Source organism: Andrena cerasifolii, chromosome 6, assembly GCF_050908995.1.
Source record: "Andrena cerasifolii isolate SP2316 chromosome 6, iyAndCera1_principal, whole genome shotgun sequence".
Lineage (NCBI taxonomy): Eukaryota > Metazoa > Arthropoda > Insecta > Hymenoptera > Andrenidae > Andrena > Andrena cerasifolii.
In genome coordinates, this window is record NC_135123.1 from 14,413,218 (window position 1) to 14,429,827 (window position 16,610).

At 35.9% G+C, this 16,610-nt stretch overlaps 2 protein-coding genes across 7 annotated transcripts; one reads left to right on the top strand and one right to left on the bottom strand.

Moving 5' to 3' along the window:
- Positions 1-272: 272 nt before the first annotated feature.
- Mud (mushroom body defect) lies at positions 273-8,350 on the top strand. The gene is made up of 11 exons (XM_076815490.1): positions 273-445; positions 715-803; positions 878-939; positions 1,021-5,612; positions 5,683-5,981; positions 6,066-6,238; positions 6,317-6,471; positions 6,566-6,655; positions 6,730-6,792; positions 6,871-6,984; positions 7,109-8,350. Exons 1-11 carry the CDS (start codon positions 413-415, stop codon positions 7,178-7,180), a joined length of 5,742 nt encoding a protein of 1,913 aa, XP_076671605.1. The 5' UTR covers positions 273-412; the 3' UTR covers positions 7,181-8,350.
- Positions 7,207-16,579, bottom strand: Sa1 (stromal antigen). 6 transcript variants are annotated; one of them, XM_076815493.1, is made up of 20 exons: positions 16,436-16,579; positions 15,905-16,110; positions 15,535-15,701; positions 15,292-15,470; positions 15,027-15,200; positions 14,756-14,960; positions 14,352-14,681; positions 13,660-14,265; positions 13,247-13,589; positions 12,936-13,169; positions 12,666-12,858; positions 12,397-12,583; positions 12,020-12,324; positions 11,718-11,929; positions 11,470-11,636; positions 10,957-11,008; positions 8,950-8,985; positions 8,569-8,745; positions 8,392-8,476; positions 7,207-8,013 (listed from the first exon to the last, which is right to left on the bottom strand). In XM_076815493.1, the coding sequence occupies exons 2-20, from the start codon at positions 16,081-16,083 to the stop codon at positions 7,996-7,998; spliced, it is 3,849 nt and encodes a 1,282-aa protein (XP_076671608.1). In that variant the 5' UTR covers positions 16,084-16,110; positions 16,436-16,579; the 3' UTR covers positions 7,207-7,995. The 6 variants fall into 6 exon arrangements, 5 of the variants coding, with proteins under 5 accessions (XP_076671608.1, XP_076671607.1, XP_076671609.1 ...); XM_076815492.1 differs by lacking the exon at positions 16,436-16,579 and adding an exon at positions 16,237-16,428; XM_076815494.1 differs by lacking the exons at positions 8,392-8,476; positions 16,436-16,579 and adding an exon at positions 16,237-16,428.
- Positions 16,580-16,610: the final 31 nt, after the last annotated feature.

Below are 16,610 nucleotides of genomic sequence, written 5' to 3' on the forward strand. Positions count from 1 at the left end.
TTTTTACACAGGAAGAACACGAAGCGGAAGATTAGTAACATCGGTAATATCACAGACGAGGATGCCTATTACTACCTCGTCTCAATTGTTGTCTCTTGTCATCACTTTAACAATAACGTTTGACGATTCTATAATAGCGATTCCCTAGAACCATAAAACGAATTATTTATGCTGGACGTTCACGATGTATGTTGTGGTAACACTGAAGGAGACATAGGGACATTTATGTTATACCGTTAGAGACTGTTTTGTTCCCTGCGAAGTAAAGGGAGCAGTAGTTGTTTGAAATTAAACGTATCCAAACGTATCTTTCATGGAACGCTAGGAGTTTATACGTCTCGAAAAAGCTGCGTTTAATTTACAGCTTTTCCCATTGTTGTAGGTATACTAAGAATTGTTTTTATAGAAAATCATGAAACTATGGCTCCAAATTATATTAGAATGGGTAAGTCAAATAGTTATGTAAATTTAATATCGTACGAGTAATTAAATTCATATCACCCAATTCATCATTATTAAACGAATGAACGAAAAGTTTTAATTCTTATGTGTATAACCATAACTTTGCAGGTATAACAAAATGTGCTTATAATTGTAAAAAGTTTGCTTTCAAGTTTTGTAAAATCCATTACCTTGTCATACATTGCGCATCCTGAATATGAGTACTGAAATGTATCGTTACATGACAGATAATAAAGTTAATCATATTTTCAGCTCAATTGTTTGGATATCTTAGAAACGAATATTAAAGATTTAACAGAGTTAGAAGATGGAAAGTTTTACAAAAAGCTGATAGAGTTACTGTAAGTAGCATCCTATTATATTTATTTGTTAGTAGAAATAGTGGTGTAGTATTATTAATAATGTTTCTTTACAGTTCATGGAAAGGTGCAAAAGATATTTTAAATACAAACAGTATTGTTACAAACTTTTTACAAGGTACGTAAACGTAATAGATAATTGTTACGAGTATTATCCAATTGTATGACCCAAATATAATATGGTACACATTTTATGCAGATGAATATCCCGAGTTTATGTTTAACGATGAACTCACTGGAGAAGTGGAACATATATACATCGCGTCTGTATTCTTATTACACACATCCCAAGAAGCATTGTTTCATCAGCCAATGTGTAACAGATTACAGCACGAGACGCAGGTTAAAATTAAATCATTTCTTGAAATGATCATCCCTTACGGGAAAAACATAACCAGGGAAACTTTGAAAACAGTAATCACTGAGTTAGGAGAGGATGTACCGAAAACACCAGGAATGCCAAGTCTGAAGGAGTTTTTTAATTCCCCTGTCGCACGATCTGCACAGAGTTATAAACTGTTGAGCAGTAAGTATCGGGAGTTAAGAAAATTGAAGACTGAGCTGGAAGTAGAGAGATTCGAGAAAGCTGATTTGCAAGAGGATCTGAAAATTCAGCAAAACAAAGTTCTGAGTCTACAAAAACGGTTGCAGGAAAAAGGTGCAGAGATAAAAGCCATACGAGATGAAAGAATAAGGCAGAATACTCCGCAGTCGTGTAAAAAGAATAAACGTACAGTAGATTACGAACGGCAATATCGGAGGGAAATAGATTGCTTGGAAGATCGATTATTACAGAAACAAAGCGAGGTAGATAAACTCGAAGCAGATAACGATACCTTGTCAAAGAAAGTAAAATGTGCGGGAAAGCAATGCGTCTACTTTCGGGAGAAACTAGTGAATTTTGAGAAGGCTTTTGAGAACTTGCAAATTCAGGGAGAAATCAAAGATAGAGAGCTGTTGAATCTTAGAGCGGCTAATGAAGAATTAAAACTGCATTTGAACGAACTTAACAAAATGGGCGTTGAAGAGCAAAGTTTTGAAATTGAGGGTGTAGTACCTTTAAATTCAAGTATATCACACTTCAATAATAGCGAAGCTTTAAGTTCTGTGATTGAGATTCAGTTACAGGAAGCGAAAGAAGAATCTGCTTCACTGAAAACTCAGCTTGATATTTTAAAGCAGAAATTAGATTCTACAACTCAAGACTATGAAAATGTAACAGAACTGTTGAGAGAAAAGACACTAATCTCACAAAATGTAGAAACCAAATTAAATACTGCCCTAAATAAATTAACTCGAGAGGTTGAAGCCTTGCAAGAAGAGAAAACATCTGTAATAAATACAAATAGAGATTTAGAAGATTTATCCAATTCTCAGAAGAAATCTTTGTCACAACTTGAAGAAGCTAAAAGCATTCTAAATACTGAAGTGGTTACTTTGAAAGAAAAAGTGAAGAGTACAGAGGAATCTTTATGCAAGGAAAATGAAAATAATGTAAAATTAAATACTGCCCTAAATAAATTAACTCAAGAGGTTGAAGCCTTGCAAGAAGAGAAAACATCTGTAATAAATACAAATAGAGATTTAGAAGATTTATGCAACTCTCAGAAGAAATCTTTGTCACAACTTGAAGAAGCTAAAAGCATTCTAAATACTGAAGTGGTTACTTTGAAAGAAAAAGTGAAGAGTACAGAGGAATCTTTACGCAAGGAAAATGAAAATAATGTACAATTAAATACTGCCCTAAATAAATTAACTCAAGAGGTTGAAGCCTTGCAAGAAGAGAAAACATCTGTAATAAATACAAATAGAGATTTAGAAGATTTATCCAACTCTCAGAAGAAATCTTTGTCACAACTTGAAGAAGCTAAAAGCATTCTAAATACTGAAGTGGTTACTTTGAAAGAAAAAGTGAAGAGTACAGAGGAATCTTTACGCAAGGAAAATGAAAATAATGTAAAATTAAATACTGCCCTAAATAAATTAACTCAAGAGGTTGAAGCCTTGCAAGAAGAGAAAACATCTGTAATAAATACAAATAGAGATTTAGAAGATTTATCCAACTCTCAGAAGAAATCTTTGTCACAACTTGAAGAAGCTAAAAGCATTCTAAATACTGAAGTGGTTACTTTGAAAGAAAAAGTGAAGAGTACAGAGGAATCTTTACGCAAGGAAAATGAAAATAATGTACAATTAAATACTGCCCTAAATAAATTAACTCAAGAGGTTGAAGCCTTGCAAGAAGAGAAAACATCTGTAATAAATACAAATAGAGATTTAGAAGATTTATCCAACTCTCAGAAGAAATCTTTGTCACAACTTGAAGAAGCTAAAAGCATTCTAAATACTGAAGTGGTTACTTTGAAAGAAAAAGTGAAGAGTACAGAGGAATCTTTACGCAAGGAAAATGAAAATAATGTACAATTAAATACCGCTCTTACAGAAACAAAATTGGAAGTACAAGAAAATGTTAAATGTATACAAGATTTAACACGGCAAAATAATTTACACAAAACTAACATTGAAAATTGTAACCAAAATTTAAAGAAAATTATGCTCCATTATTCAGAAGCTAATGATATTGGAAACAATAATTTAGACGATGCAACAATTATTGAACTTGTAGAATGTCTTCGAATATTACTACATAATTTTGACGAAAGATATGTTTCAAAACGAATGAAAGTTGAATCATTGAATAGTGTAATAGAAGAAATGAAATTAAAGGAGCAAGATTATCAATCAGAAATCTCTAAATTAGAAGGGATACATAAACAGAATATTATACACATATCGAAGCTAGAAGAAACTATCGCATTAAATGCAACAAATTTGAATGAACTTACTACTACTATACATCAATGTTCAAAACAAATATCATACTTAAAACAAATAGAAATTGAAAAACAAGCTTTAGAAAAAGATTTGAATGTACTTAAAGCAGAAACGAATGAAAAAGACATGTTACTAAACTCTTTCAAAGCAGGTATAAAAATATTGAAGGACAATCTTCGAGCATTTATTGCAGAGTTTCATTTAATAAAGAAGGATGTATTAAATCAGTTAAATGAGTGTCAGAAACAAAACAAAGAAACTATTAAAAACACTTTAGATGCTTATGAAAAAATGTATAATAATTTCAGCAAAGAACAATATCGTTGCGATCAATTGAATACAGAAGTAAAATTGAAACAAGAAACATTACAACTTGTACAGAACAAATTTGAGAATTTATCAAAAGAGGCAACTGTTTCTGAAATGAAAATGAAAGAACTAATTGCGAATCTTCAAGAAGTGAGAACCAATCAAGGCGCTGTTTTAACAACACAAGAAAAAGCCTTAAAAGAGAAGGACTTACAAATACAGCAGCTGCGGAAAGAATTTAACGAACTGAAGGGTGTGCTTTGCAAGCAACTCGAAGATGAAAAACTGTTGAGCCAAAACTTACAAAGCACAAACTCCGAGCTACAAATTCAGTCGTACAATCAAATAGAAACTATAGAAAAATTGCAGGAGGTATTGAAAAAAGAAAGGACGGAACTTAACAAAAGCAAAGAATACTGCAAAGCCGAAGATTCAAAGAAATTAGAAATTTCACTTATTTGTAAAGAATTAGAATATTCAGTAAATAGTTTGAAGTTAACGATAGTAAGGGCGTGTCCACAGAATGAAAACTTTTATGCTGATATGCGCTATCCAATATGTACAAGTAAGGACGACGAAAGTGGCAATATTTTAAATATTATAGTAAGTTCCATTGATGAAATACGTGCTTCGCGTGAATTAATTTTATATCTGTCTAATATAAATACAAACTTAAATGAAACCTTGCGCAATCAAAAAGCAGTTGTTGATAACTATGGCGCGAAATGCGAAGAAATCAAGTCACTGAATAATGAAGTGCAGGAACTTAAAAATGTAGGGAAAAGACACATGGAACATGTGAATAATCTTATCAAACATAAGGAATCGTTAAGAGATTACATGCAAAATATTAAAAGATCAAGAGAAGGTTTGGATGTGCTATTAAGCGAAGTAAAACAAAAATGGGACAGATTATTAACAAAATCCCATTACACTTTTGCAATGGATAAATCTGTATGCGACGAACTGAAGCATATACAAGCTAAAAAAATACACCTTGAAAGTACCTTGTCTCAGTATAATCTTCATCATTTACAAAACATGAAGCCTTTACAGACTATATTATGGCAAAAGTTTTTGTGGACCGAAGAGAGATTAAAAGATACTTATTTGAATCCGACAAACGATCAACAAAGTTCGGGCATATCTTTGGATGATTTTTCAGACGCGAGGACATTAATCGAAGAAGAGCTGCAGAAGAATATAACTCTGAGACAAGATATTATTTTGTCTCAAAATGAAGTCGATAAGTTTTCTAGTTTAGTCGCTTCTTTTGAGAGTAGCTTCAATTGTGGAGAAACAAAATTTCAATCCGAGGCAGAGAAAAAGCTACAGTTACAGATCGATGAGCTGACAGAACAGAAGAATGATTTAGGAAGCAAATTGGACTATGCGCGCTTGAAGAATGCAAAATTCGAAGGTCATATCGACGAACTTAGGAACAAGATAAAAGAATTAGAAGCAGCTTCGTCAAAAGAAGCGGAAAGTTTGAAGAAAGAGATACTGCAATCGAAGGAAGAAGTCATGAAGCTACAAGAAGAAAAGGATGAGTTAAATAAGCGACCGAAGAAAGAGGACGTTGATAAACAATTGAAAGAAATCCATGATAAATATAAAATTAAATATGATGAAATTAAACAGAATATGGTAGGCATAATATTTATTATTTTCGCAATCATTACGATCCGCTTACTCCTGTAACACACACATATTGCAGAAAACAGCATATAATGAGCAAATAACAAAGCTGAACAGAGAACAAGAACAATGCGTGCAGGAAAGAATGGAGTCGCTACAAAGAAGAATGGAGCTACAGTGTCGCAAGCAAGCAGACGAATTAAGCAAATACAAGTCGCATGTTGCTGGCATGAGTTCACAGATTTGGAATGTTGGAGAGAGGCTTCTAAGTGAACAACAAGAAAACGAAAAATTACGGAAGGATTTAATGGAACTGAAAGCTAAATATCAAAATTTGGATCAGCAAACAGTTTCCTCTGTAGAGCATAAAACCTCGAAGTAAGTTGATGTTATTACTATAAATGAGAACTAAAGAATTGACTCTGCTCTTTCGCATACATTCTGCTAAATCCATTTCTTCAGATTCGAAAGAAGACATTTATTACCAGGAGAAAACGATGAAGTTCTACACAAAGTTGCAGTGATACAGGAGAAAACTACGTACGAAAGAAGGTGCAGTATTAGAAGCATACAGTCAATGGGAAATGCATTTAACGCAGAAGATGAAGAAGAAGTTTTCGATAATACTTATTTAGGTAAATCAAGGGACATTTACCAAGTAAATCCAACCCCAACTCTAAAATCAACTCATCGAGATGAATTTACTTTACTAGCCGACATGAAGAATGGTCATTGTTCGTTGAGACTTGAACCAGACCGAGTTTCAATCCTACAGCAAAGAAATGCTCTTTGCAAACCTCATTTGAAATCGTCTTATCCTGTTGAAATGATATTTCATCCACTGTCCTTAACGGAAGAAGAAATAAAAGTGAGCAAGATTTATAAAACATTATATATACACATACAACTCGAATGTTTCGCGTTTATATTATTGATACATGAAATTCTAAATTTAATAATAGTTAGGCTCAGTACCAGACGACGTATTCAATAATAGTCTAAGTCAGAGTTTGCTTCCGGAACAAAAAACCAAAAAGAGAGATAGAACTCAGGTAAATATTCTAGACTTTAACTTCGTAATTAGAATTTATATTCTTAAACTGATATGGGCTGCAAATCATTATAGACGTCATACAAAAAGCCCGGTCCTCCAACACCGAGTAAGAATGGAGGAAGATTATCGTTACAGGTGAGTAGTCAGTGATATACAAATGTAAAAATCACTTGACTCGAATATCTGTCTCTTATATCGTTTTTATAATTGAAGGGTAATGAATTAAAGAGCCCGAGCTCAAGAATATTGAGAGAGAGGAATAAAGACAGAGGAACAACTACGCCGCGTACGCTGAAGAGCCTCTTCAGTTCAAAGCGACACGACGAGGTAAGAATAAAGAATATTATCTATCCGTAATATTTAAAACTAATTCCTAGTTGCCCTGTATATATTGATAGACCATCCAAATCGAATGTTAAATATAAAACTATATGTGATATTATTTTAACAGAACACTGCAATTACACCAAGAGGTCGTAGAAGAAGCAGTATTTTCCGCAAGCATCGCGTGAATGACAGATGAAAAATGACAACGTATGCAACACGGGGTGGTATTCGTAATTGTACAGGTACAAATGTATTTTCATTAAGCTTTTCATATCAAGTTATATAAGAATTGTACAGTCAGAAGTAGAATTATATTTTTTAACAGCGCGTAATACAAATACGCAACAAAAAAATATTCATCATTTATACATTATAGTCATTTATTTAGACATTTCTCATTAAATACTTTTATAGTAATAGTAATATTCGAAAATTTTGTCGATACAAAAACGTCGATATTATGAAATATATACTACGATACGTTGGGCTCAAGAGGAAATGTGATTCTGAATAACAAAAATATCGTATAAAAATGGTTCAAAGAACACTTACAGTAATTTCGCGATAGAAACTACGAGTCAATGATCAGACGTTTTCTCGCTTAGTACTGTAACCGATTGAATAAGTTTCTTTATACAAACTAAAACCTATTCAATCTGACACATGTATTACAAAGGTATCACAAATTACCTCCTGCCGGAATACTTCCATTTTGGATGCGGTATGCTGTCGAGGGCAGAGAAATTGTGAAGTTGTAAACGAAGGAAATCCACAGAACAGAAGCAAGTCTTATGTGTCCGGCCCAGCGGACGTCTAAAGACCAATTGTCAGCCTTCGAATCTAACTGATCGATGGAAATTAATTCGAACTGAGGATCCGCTATGTGGCCCTCGATAAGGTCTCAGTATGTTGACCTACCAGTCAATACATACTTTCGTTCATAGCTGTGTCGAATTTACAACTTCACTATTTCTCTACCGTCGTCGCTATTGTTTTCCCTATTCTACTCCATTATTCGGAATCAGATTCCTGCAACAAAAATATTTTACTATATTAACAGAGTCGCTATAACGACATACAAATATATTAAACTTCGAAATTATTTTTAATTATTAACTTTTGCGCTATCCGGAGGGTCGATACGTTAGAATTCCAAGGAAAATATTAATGAAAAGAAAGGTACTAATGTATCACATTTTTTAAAAAATGAATTTCAGTTCGATACTTAGTGATCGAGGATTTGTATCGCGAGTTTATGATACCGATCTTTTTTAAACGATTTTATTTAAACGTAATTACATGTACGAACATGGACATGACAAAGAACTAATGTATGGTTATCATAATATATAAATTCTACAGACTATGTGCTCGTGTTTCTTTTAATTATTAATTATAGCAATTTACCATATATTGTCCTTCTATATAGCGACCAGAATTTCTAGAGGTTCTCCTTAATTCTCTTGGTTCCGAGTGATCTTGACTTCTTCGACTAAAAGCACGACTAACTTCGTTACAAGTGATTCGTGAGCGATAAAAGAGTATTTTGAACCCGTTTGGAAAGGAGAGAAATTGGCTACTTACGATCTCGATTGGATCTGCAGTGTCTTAAGTTTATTGTCTATGTCTTGAGAAGGACTGGTCGATGCGTCTTCGATGATTGGTGACGGAGACGTCTGCATCTGAGTACCGTCGTTGATGCTTTCATAAAAACCGGCGGCCCTAGAGCCACGAGTTATTGATACTTTAGTAACGGCTAATCTGAAACGAAGATTCAAGCTAATGGTACTACAGAGGATGCAGAACGTTCATATCTATATCATCGTTCCTTTCTCGCTACTCGATTGGGATCATGTTCTCTTCGATACATTACAGAATCGTTTCATCAAATTAATATGTAAATTTAAAGTGCAGTCTGCTACGAAAGAAATGATATAGCGGAACAGAATGAAACAAGTTACTCACTGGTGTTTCCGTGGGCCTCGTTTCTTCTTGTGTTTGCTGAAAGAAAAAGTTTTTATTGGTGGAAATATATCCCAGGTATAATTTCAATAAGCAAAGGGACAAAAATTTCATGTAACTCTTCGTATATTCACACACGTGGACCATGTGATACGAGCATATACACACATATATGTATATGTACAGGTATGTGTATATATATCGCAAAATTACACCTCACGTACATAAGTGTTATTTGCATTCCATCGCTACATCCGAAGGAACGATGAAGTACCCGAACAAAATTGGTAGAATTAACCCAGGTATTGAGAAATGAAAAAAATACCTAAAAACATTTCTATAATGTTGCGGTGATTATAGAGAACGGCGTGTTAAAAAGATATAAAATGTAAGTGTTCGATGTTAAATCAGGAAATGTAAAAACGATGGGTTAATTCCGTAAACATTTCCTGCGAGATTTCAAAGAGGGAAAAGCTGTACAAGGTGCAGCAATTACTTATTCGCTCGGGATTGTTAAATTTTGATAAAAAAAAAAGCAGGATTCAGGAACCCGTGGGAAAGAAGAGGGTCTTATTTTAATTAATATCACATATTCGTCGTATCTATCACCAATTTGTATATTATCAATATATAAACAGAATACAAAGTATTTTAAACTTACTTGCTTTTAAATTCTTAGGTTCAACGAAACACACATCGTTCTCTATGGACTTTTCTCTTTTTTTTTATGTCAGGCATTCCAAAAATATCGATTCATTATCTCAACAACAGTATTGTGCATTTCTATCTTATTTTCCTTACGCTAGTTTCTATAGAAGGTTGAGTTGCTTTAAAACTAGGCACCAAGAACAACAGATCTCATCGACTCCTCACACAACTTTTGTCATTTACATCTTTATGTATGTCTGATAATTTGATTCGACACATATATGTTCTGACAATGTTACATGTATATATATATGTATTTCTGTTAGTTCCTTACACTAGCTTGAAAGTTGATTTTAAAACAGGCACCAAGAACAATAGACCTCATCAATTCCTTATACAATTTTTGCCCCTTATATGAATACATACATTATATATATATATATTTTTTTTTTGCTAAAAACTCTAATTCTTAGCTTGAATAACGATCAGGTAGCCTGCAACAAGCGATTCATAAAAGATTACTACCCATGCGAACACAAAAGACCTGTGATTTACATAAAGACGCCAATGGTAAACGAACGTTTATTAATAGATTACAGCACAAGCATGCAATTAGAGGATGGAAATGTAGATAATAATTATTTAAAAATACACACTTCAAAGTTTTGAAAAATAATGGGAGATTAATATATACAAAATAAACATGGAAGATATTAAAGTGCTGCACTGCAAATCATATCGTAAATACTGTTCTTTCGTAAAAGTGCGTATCGGAGATTGGATAACGTTATTTGCGTTGCGATATTAAAAACCTTGTATGTACAATTTAGAGTGATGCTTACGTTTTAAATGCTTGGCAATGGTATGACGTCTTACAGTAACAAATACATTTTAGCAAAGCGTGTAATTAAGCAAGAGTACAGAATAAAATACGGCAAAGAAGATACTGTGTGTTAGTGATCAATCACACTGACAGTACAGACGTTTAAGTATTCAAAGATATTACAAGTGCAATGCTACTGAGAACAGAAGTAATGTGCTTATTACATAGAAATTAAAGTAACTACGCAAGCGTGTAAATTTAGCAGTTATGTTTGCGATACTTTTTATACGACTATCCAAACTGTTCGTCATTCAAAGCAGAAACTCAGATTTTGAAAGCAAAAAAGAAAAGAGGAAGCACCGTTGCGTGTGTACATTAAAACTGAAGGTTAACGAGACTTCGTTAGAAACTTTTATCGAGTACTACGTGTAGCTATTACTTGCAATTGCGCGACTGTTCTACTTTTATGAAGGTTACAATAAATAAAATGTAAGGATGTGTTATTCTGTTATTAGTTTTGGTGTGGACATCCAACTCACCCTGAAAACTCATGATCAGAACCTTCTTCAGGCTCATCAACTTCTTCCTCTTCTGAAAAAACATTGAACAATGAATAAGTGTGCCTTAATATGTTAAAGAATAATGAAATTATATTACAAATAGAAATATGTATTTGAAAATATCAGATTGCGACAATGGGTGGTGGGTTTCTCGAAGCGTCGAAACCCATGAAAGTTTAAAGTATAGAGAGTTCGAAACTTTGCACATTTTTTTTGTGATTCGAAACTATCGAAAGCCACATAAGAAAAAGTATAAAATCAATGAATCGTTCGCAGCGCGCCTAGAGAATTCGTATATTGCTATATTTCTGTTTGTAGTTTGTTTAACTGATGATCAATAGGGATTTATGCAGAAATTTTGTTGGCTTCGGTACTTAAAGCAAAATATTCCACTTATGAAACGGAATCAGCACTTCAAGTTTCTAGAGTTTCGAAGCCTTGCGAAGTTTCGGATTCGAGTTTCGAGTATTTAAAAATTAGGTTCGAACGTACCAGCTAAATGATCCTTTTTACGCCTCGTGTATGCACGTTTACTTGTTATTGGGACTTGATCTGTTTCGCCGTGTAATAAACTGTTTCTGTACAAAAGCAAGGGTTGCCAGTCCTCTCCCCGCGAGGAAGGCATTCCAGCTTGTAGTCTTTTCTCGAGAAAATTCAGTCTGCAACAGAAATATGACGTCAGTTACAATAATGGTGGATGTAATGTATTAATATAAAAGTTGAACAAGGGCTGTGCTTACACGACACGCTTATCTTGCTTGAGGAGTTTGTTTGTAAACTCAGACAAGATTTCAAGGAAAGACAAGTTAGGCGGTGGACCAGTAGGATCTTGTTCGATGCCGTCCGGTGGTGTGACCGCAAAAAGGATGCCCGCTCGATGCAAAGCAGTGATTGCTTCGCGATTCTTTACTGCATCCAAGCCAAACGATAAGGCAAATCGTTTTGCCAGTTCCTGAAACATGTTCGGTAGTTACGCGTGCCGTTATGCACATGAATACTTGTTACTTTGAAATAATAATAAACTCTGTAAAGAAATGCGAACCTTTATAGCGGTAAACTCTTCGCTGTTTCTATTAACTTTTCCTTTCTCAGCTACTATCTCATTGTACAAAATATTCAAACTATGCTGCATAGTTAAAGCACAGTTCGTTTTGTTGATGTCTCTAGCTTTCCCTAATGTAGTTTTAATAATATCGCCGTAATCATTGTAATATTTTACATAATGCTTGAACACATCTGCAGCTGCTTTTGTCAGTATCATGTTATATACAATTAACTTGCAATAGCCCGCTAAGAAGTTTCTTCTTTTATGCAACTCTTCAATCTTCGAATGCTCATCGTGCTCGTCTAGAAACATAAGATATATATATTTTATATGAATCAAAGTTGCTTTTCATTCGCAATAAAGATATCGCATACCATCTTCTTCCTCGAAAAATACGTATTCTTGTATGAACCGATTCAGCATGTTCTGCATCGCTTGGTCAGGTTCGTACACTAGCTGGTGCATTAAAGGATTAGAATGTGTCGTCAACTGATTGCAGAACACTACCAGCAAATCGCAGATCGTATTGTAGGCTTCTTCTCTTAAAATTGGCGGAGAGGGCTGAAAAGGCATTAAGATACATTATTACGGAACGTGCCCTTGAATATATTTAACAGAACGAGATAGAAAAAATATTAATCACCGTGCCGCTCCCATCGCCGCTGACAAAGTGACGCATGGAACCCATAAAAGAATGCAGACGTTCCTTTAACTGACAGCATTCTTCTTCTCCTCGATTTCCAGAATCTGCAGACTCCATGAGATGATTCTGTCCCCACAGAATCGCGAAGAAGCATGCACTTATGCAATATTTAACTGCCTCGTGCGGCAAGCACCTGTAACGAAGGTGATTCTGTAAAACACTCGTACAAGTACGCGGAATCTCTGTGTATAATATACAGAATATTCGTACTTTGATGGGTCCTTAGCATCTTCGATATCTTTGTACAAAGAATCCCAAATCCCCCACGGATTCATATTATGACAGGAATAAAATATTGAAACTTTTTTAAGAGATTGTATAACGTTGAATGTTTCGTCCTCGTCCGGCTCCTCGTCCCCCTCTATTAAATTTCTATATTCATCGATAGCTTCTTTGTATTTATTTACAATGGAATCGATCAACGTGGAACGTGCTACATCACACCTATATTAAAGCACATCGAACATTACACGTTTATCTCATCTCGGAGGCGTTCGATTTATAGTACCAGAAAACTTTACCTGGTGAAGATAGCGTGACCTTCCACACACATATGCTCCAATGTCTTCGCGGCTGTATCCAAGACTTCAGTGTCGTGCATTTTCTCTACGATCGTGTGAATTTTATTCAACAACGCGTCCAAGTTCTGCTCTTGCCGAGACTTGGTGTAAATATCCAGATCGAAGTACTGCGGGATAGCAAGCAAGTTTGCGAGCTTCTCAGGATCCGCTCTGTATTTATCGAGTAAAAGAGGTAGTGTTTGTATGAAATGCTCTGTCAATCGTTGCTTGTCGTCGTGCACTTGCTTCATTTCTTTCGCTGACAAAATCTTCCTAGTTGGTCCCCGGCCGACGGGAGCTTCGCCTATTCGAAAAGTTGAGGTAAGTTTACATTTGTTACGCAATCTTGTAAGAGCAGAAAATGTGTCGCTTACCGGTAGCGGCCTGCTTTATGCAGCAAACCATCAATTCGATTAAAGACGTTTCCTTTTGATTATCTAGAGCTTCTTCTTCGGGCCCAGCCTCCTCCAATAATAAATCCGTCATGCATTCCCAGTCTTTCATCATTTGATTCGTCTCAATCAGGGAATCCACTAAATATGCTCCGTGCTCGTGAAGCTCTGATTCAATGAAGAATAAGACAAGATCGCGAATGAGTGGAGTGTTCGGTAGACGTTTCTTTCCACGCTTAGTCTTCACGCCCGCTACTGCCTCGTCGTCAGGTCGAAACAGGCGTTCGTTTAAAAATTCACCCGCCGCCTGTGCGACAGCGCGGTGGGACGAATAAACAAGCTCGTACACGTGCTCGCAGTCTTTATCGGTAAGGATTTCTCTGTGGTGCTTTAAAATCGAAATGACGAGCTTGACAGCTTGCACCGCTACGTCGTACTCTTTGTCTAATGTCATCGCGACGATTCTGTCTTTGAATTTACTCGTAAAAAGCTCCAGCTTCGTTTTCAGCTCTTCCGAAGCGTACAAGGGTTGCAATGCTTGGAGACACTTCAATCGGACTTCGCCAACTTTATCGTGCAATGTCCAACCTGAGGGATTACAATGAGTTTATATAGATATTATATAGTATTACAAGTCTCTTCTAAAAGCCGAAAATGCATAACATTATATTAACCTATGTATTTCAAGTAGGAATCGTCTAAAAAGTTTTGATGAAATTTCTTCATCCAAACTCCAATCTCTGCCATACAAATCGCTCGAATTTCTGGTAGCGTGTCTCTGTAGCGATGTACGAACACAGATTTGAACATATAGGTAAGCATATTTTTAATTTCGTCCATATTTTCCTCGAGTTCTTTTCGTTTGGCCATTAACGACTCTAATCTATCCGCGGCCCTCTTCTCTCTAGCTTTTTGTCTCTCGGCTTCGTACTGTCGTTGCGTGTTATCCAAATTTATTGATACCGTTAGAGCAACGTCTACTAGCGCTGTCATAAGTTTCATAGCTACGAACAATGTATAATTAATATTGAATTCTTAAATAGTCTGCTGTGTATATAAGCCTATATCTAGATCTTACCAGCAAGCGTTGCCGTATGCCTAAAAGCCCTGACTTGTGAATCCGAAAGACCGGTTAATAGGGAAATCACATTGTCCATTAAGAACTGATCATAAATTATTGAATACTGACATTGCCGAACTAAAATCTGAACAAACTCGCAGAAATTCGCGCGAAATTTCTTCCACTGTTGCCCAGTCATTATCAATGGATACTCCCCGCTTTCCTATATCACAAAATTCTTATTAATTAAGCCGAAGAATATTCATTTAGAGGAACAATTTCAACGTACTTCATCAAACTCTTCCGTCATCTTACGAATTATTGCCACATGCTCCATCGTTGCTTGCATCTCAGAGGTGATGCGGCCTTTGCAACCGCTCGCATTGATGAAAAATTGCATTAACATGAGAAGAGCATTCTCCCTATTACTTTTATACTTCTCTATCCAATCATCGACGATAGTCTACAAACGAAAGCAACAAGCATGTACAAAAATAATTGATCACCTTCTTACGTCACTTCTTCTCGTTTTAAACATTCGCAGGCTGACATACCGTTAGCGATGACCGATTGTTCCTGATGACATAATAAAGACTAGCCTCGTCTTCTAAACTGTGGGAATGATGTATCCGTCTTCCCCGTCCACGTCCAGCGCCTCCCCTGCCTCTACTACTGGTAGCTGGAATGTAGTCTGTATCTATCTCTTTGTATTTTGGTTGTAGTATTGTTCCTCCTGCGAACGATAATTGTTAATTACAGTGGTCGGTAATAAAGACAAACGCCATTCCAGAACATACCGCGTAGCCTGGCACGCGTATTCCTCGTAATCCTCATATTGGTTGGTGTCGCTGGCGTCATTGGTTGCTCGAATTGAGACTGATTCTCAAAGTTCCCCGTTTGTTCCTGGTACTGATGTTGCGATGTACCGGGAGAACTATAGCCCTCGGACGAATAATGTTCAGGACTAAATGTACATAGCGAATTCATTGTTACATAGATGTCCTGGGTAATACTTAAATATAGGAATATATAAGCCACCCAGTAAAACTTTCCCCCAAAACTTTGTTTCCAAAAACGATGACATAGAACATTTAGCAATTCCGCGTGCGACTAGTCGCAGAGTCATCAGTTTTCTAGTTGTATAGAAGTATTTAAGGATGCATTTACGTTGGATTATGTATAGGTGTTTGAGGTGCCTGACTGTACGACGCGTAAGCAGCGTAAGACTCATTCGCTTCTCCGCCTGAATTGTCATTCATGGGAGTCATCGGTGTCATCGGTGCCTCGTACTCTGGTGGCACTGGATCGTCCATACGTATTCGCTTCCCTCCTCTTCTATGCATCATTTTGCTGCTTCTCTTTTATTGTTATCCCTGAAAGGAAAACAACGTGTCAGCTTTATCATCGGAAAGATCGTTGCCTGTGGTCCAGAGGAATACCGCCAAACAACATTCCGTGGCGGAGTTTATAAACAAGCGGAATTCTGGTCTATTTCAAACCTGCAAAACACTCCCCGGCAAGCGCGGGGATTAGGGATGCTCGCGGATCTCTACGTATCTATTATTTGCAACTGCATTTAATCAGAATGCTGACTCTCATTAAGAAAATTGGAAAAAACAGATTGACATATTTCTTCAAATAACCCCGGCTTCTCGCGACTATCCGTAGTTGGCCTTTACGGTGCACACAAATACGCACCAATAAACATGGTTATTGGTTGCTTGTCAAAATATAAAATAAAGCGGACCAATAAGAAGAACGGGATGCATCGTGCTTATGTTTCGACTTATATTTAAGGCGCTACATTTTATGCGCGGTATTTTCCTCGTGGCTTCCAAAAAAATAACGCCCGACAAAAATGAATAGGACGTTT

Excerpts from the sequence above, each read along its gene's own strand:
- Mud (XM_076815490.1), top strand. The coding sequence starts at position 413 with ATGAAACTATGGCTCCAAATTATATTAGAATGG. Across the intron at positions 446-714 it reads TCCAAATTATATTAGAATGG|CTCAATTGTTTGGATATCTT; the intron begins GTAAGTCAAATA and ends TCATATTTTCAG. Across the intron at positions 6,985-7,108 it reads GTTCAAAGCGACACGACGAG|AACACTGCAATTACACCAAG; the intron begins GTAAGAATAAAG and ends TTATTTTAACAG.
- Sa1 (XM_076815493.1), bottom strand. The coding sequence starts at position 16,083 with ATGATGCATAGAAGAGGAGGGAAGCGAATACGTATGGACGATCCAGTG. Across the intron at positions 15,702-15,904 it reads ACACCTATACATAATCCAAC|TCCTGAACATTATTCGTCCG; the intron begins GTAAATGCATCC and ends ATGTACATTTAG. Across the intron at positions 8,746-8,949 it reads CGAGGCCCACGGAAACACCA|ATTAGCCGTTACTAAAGTAT; the intron begins GTGAGTAACTTG and ends TCTTCGTTTCAG.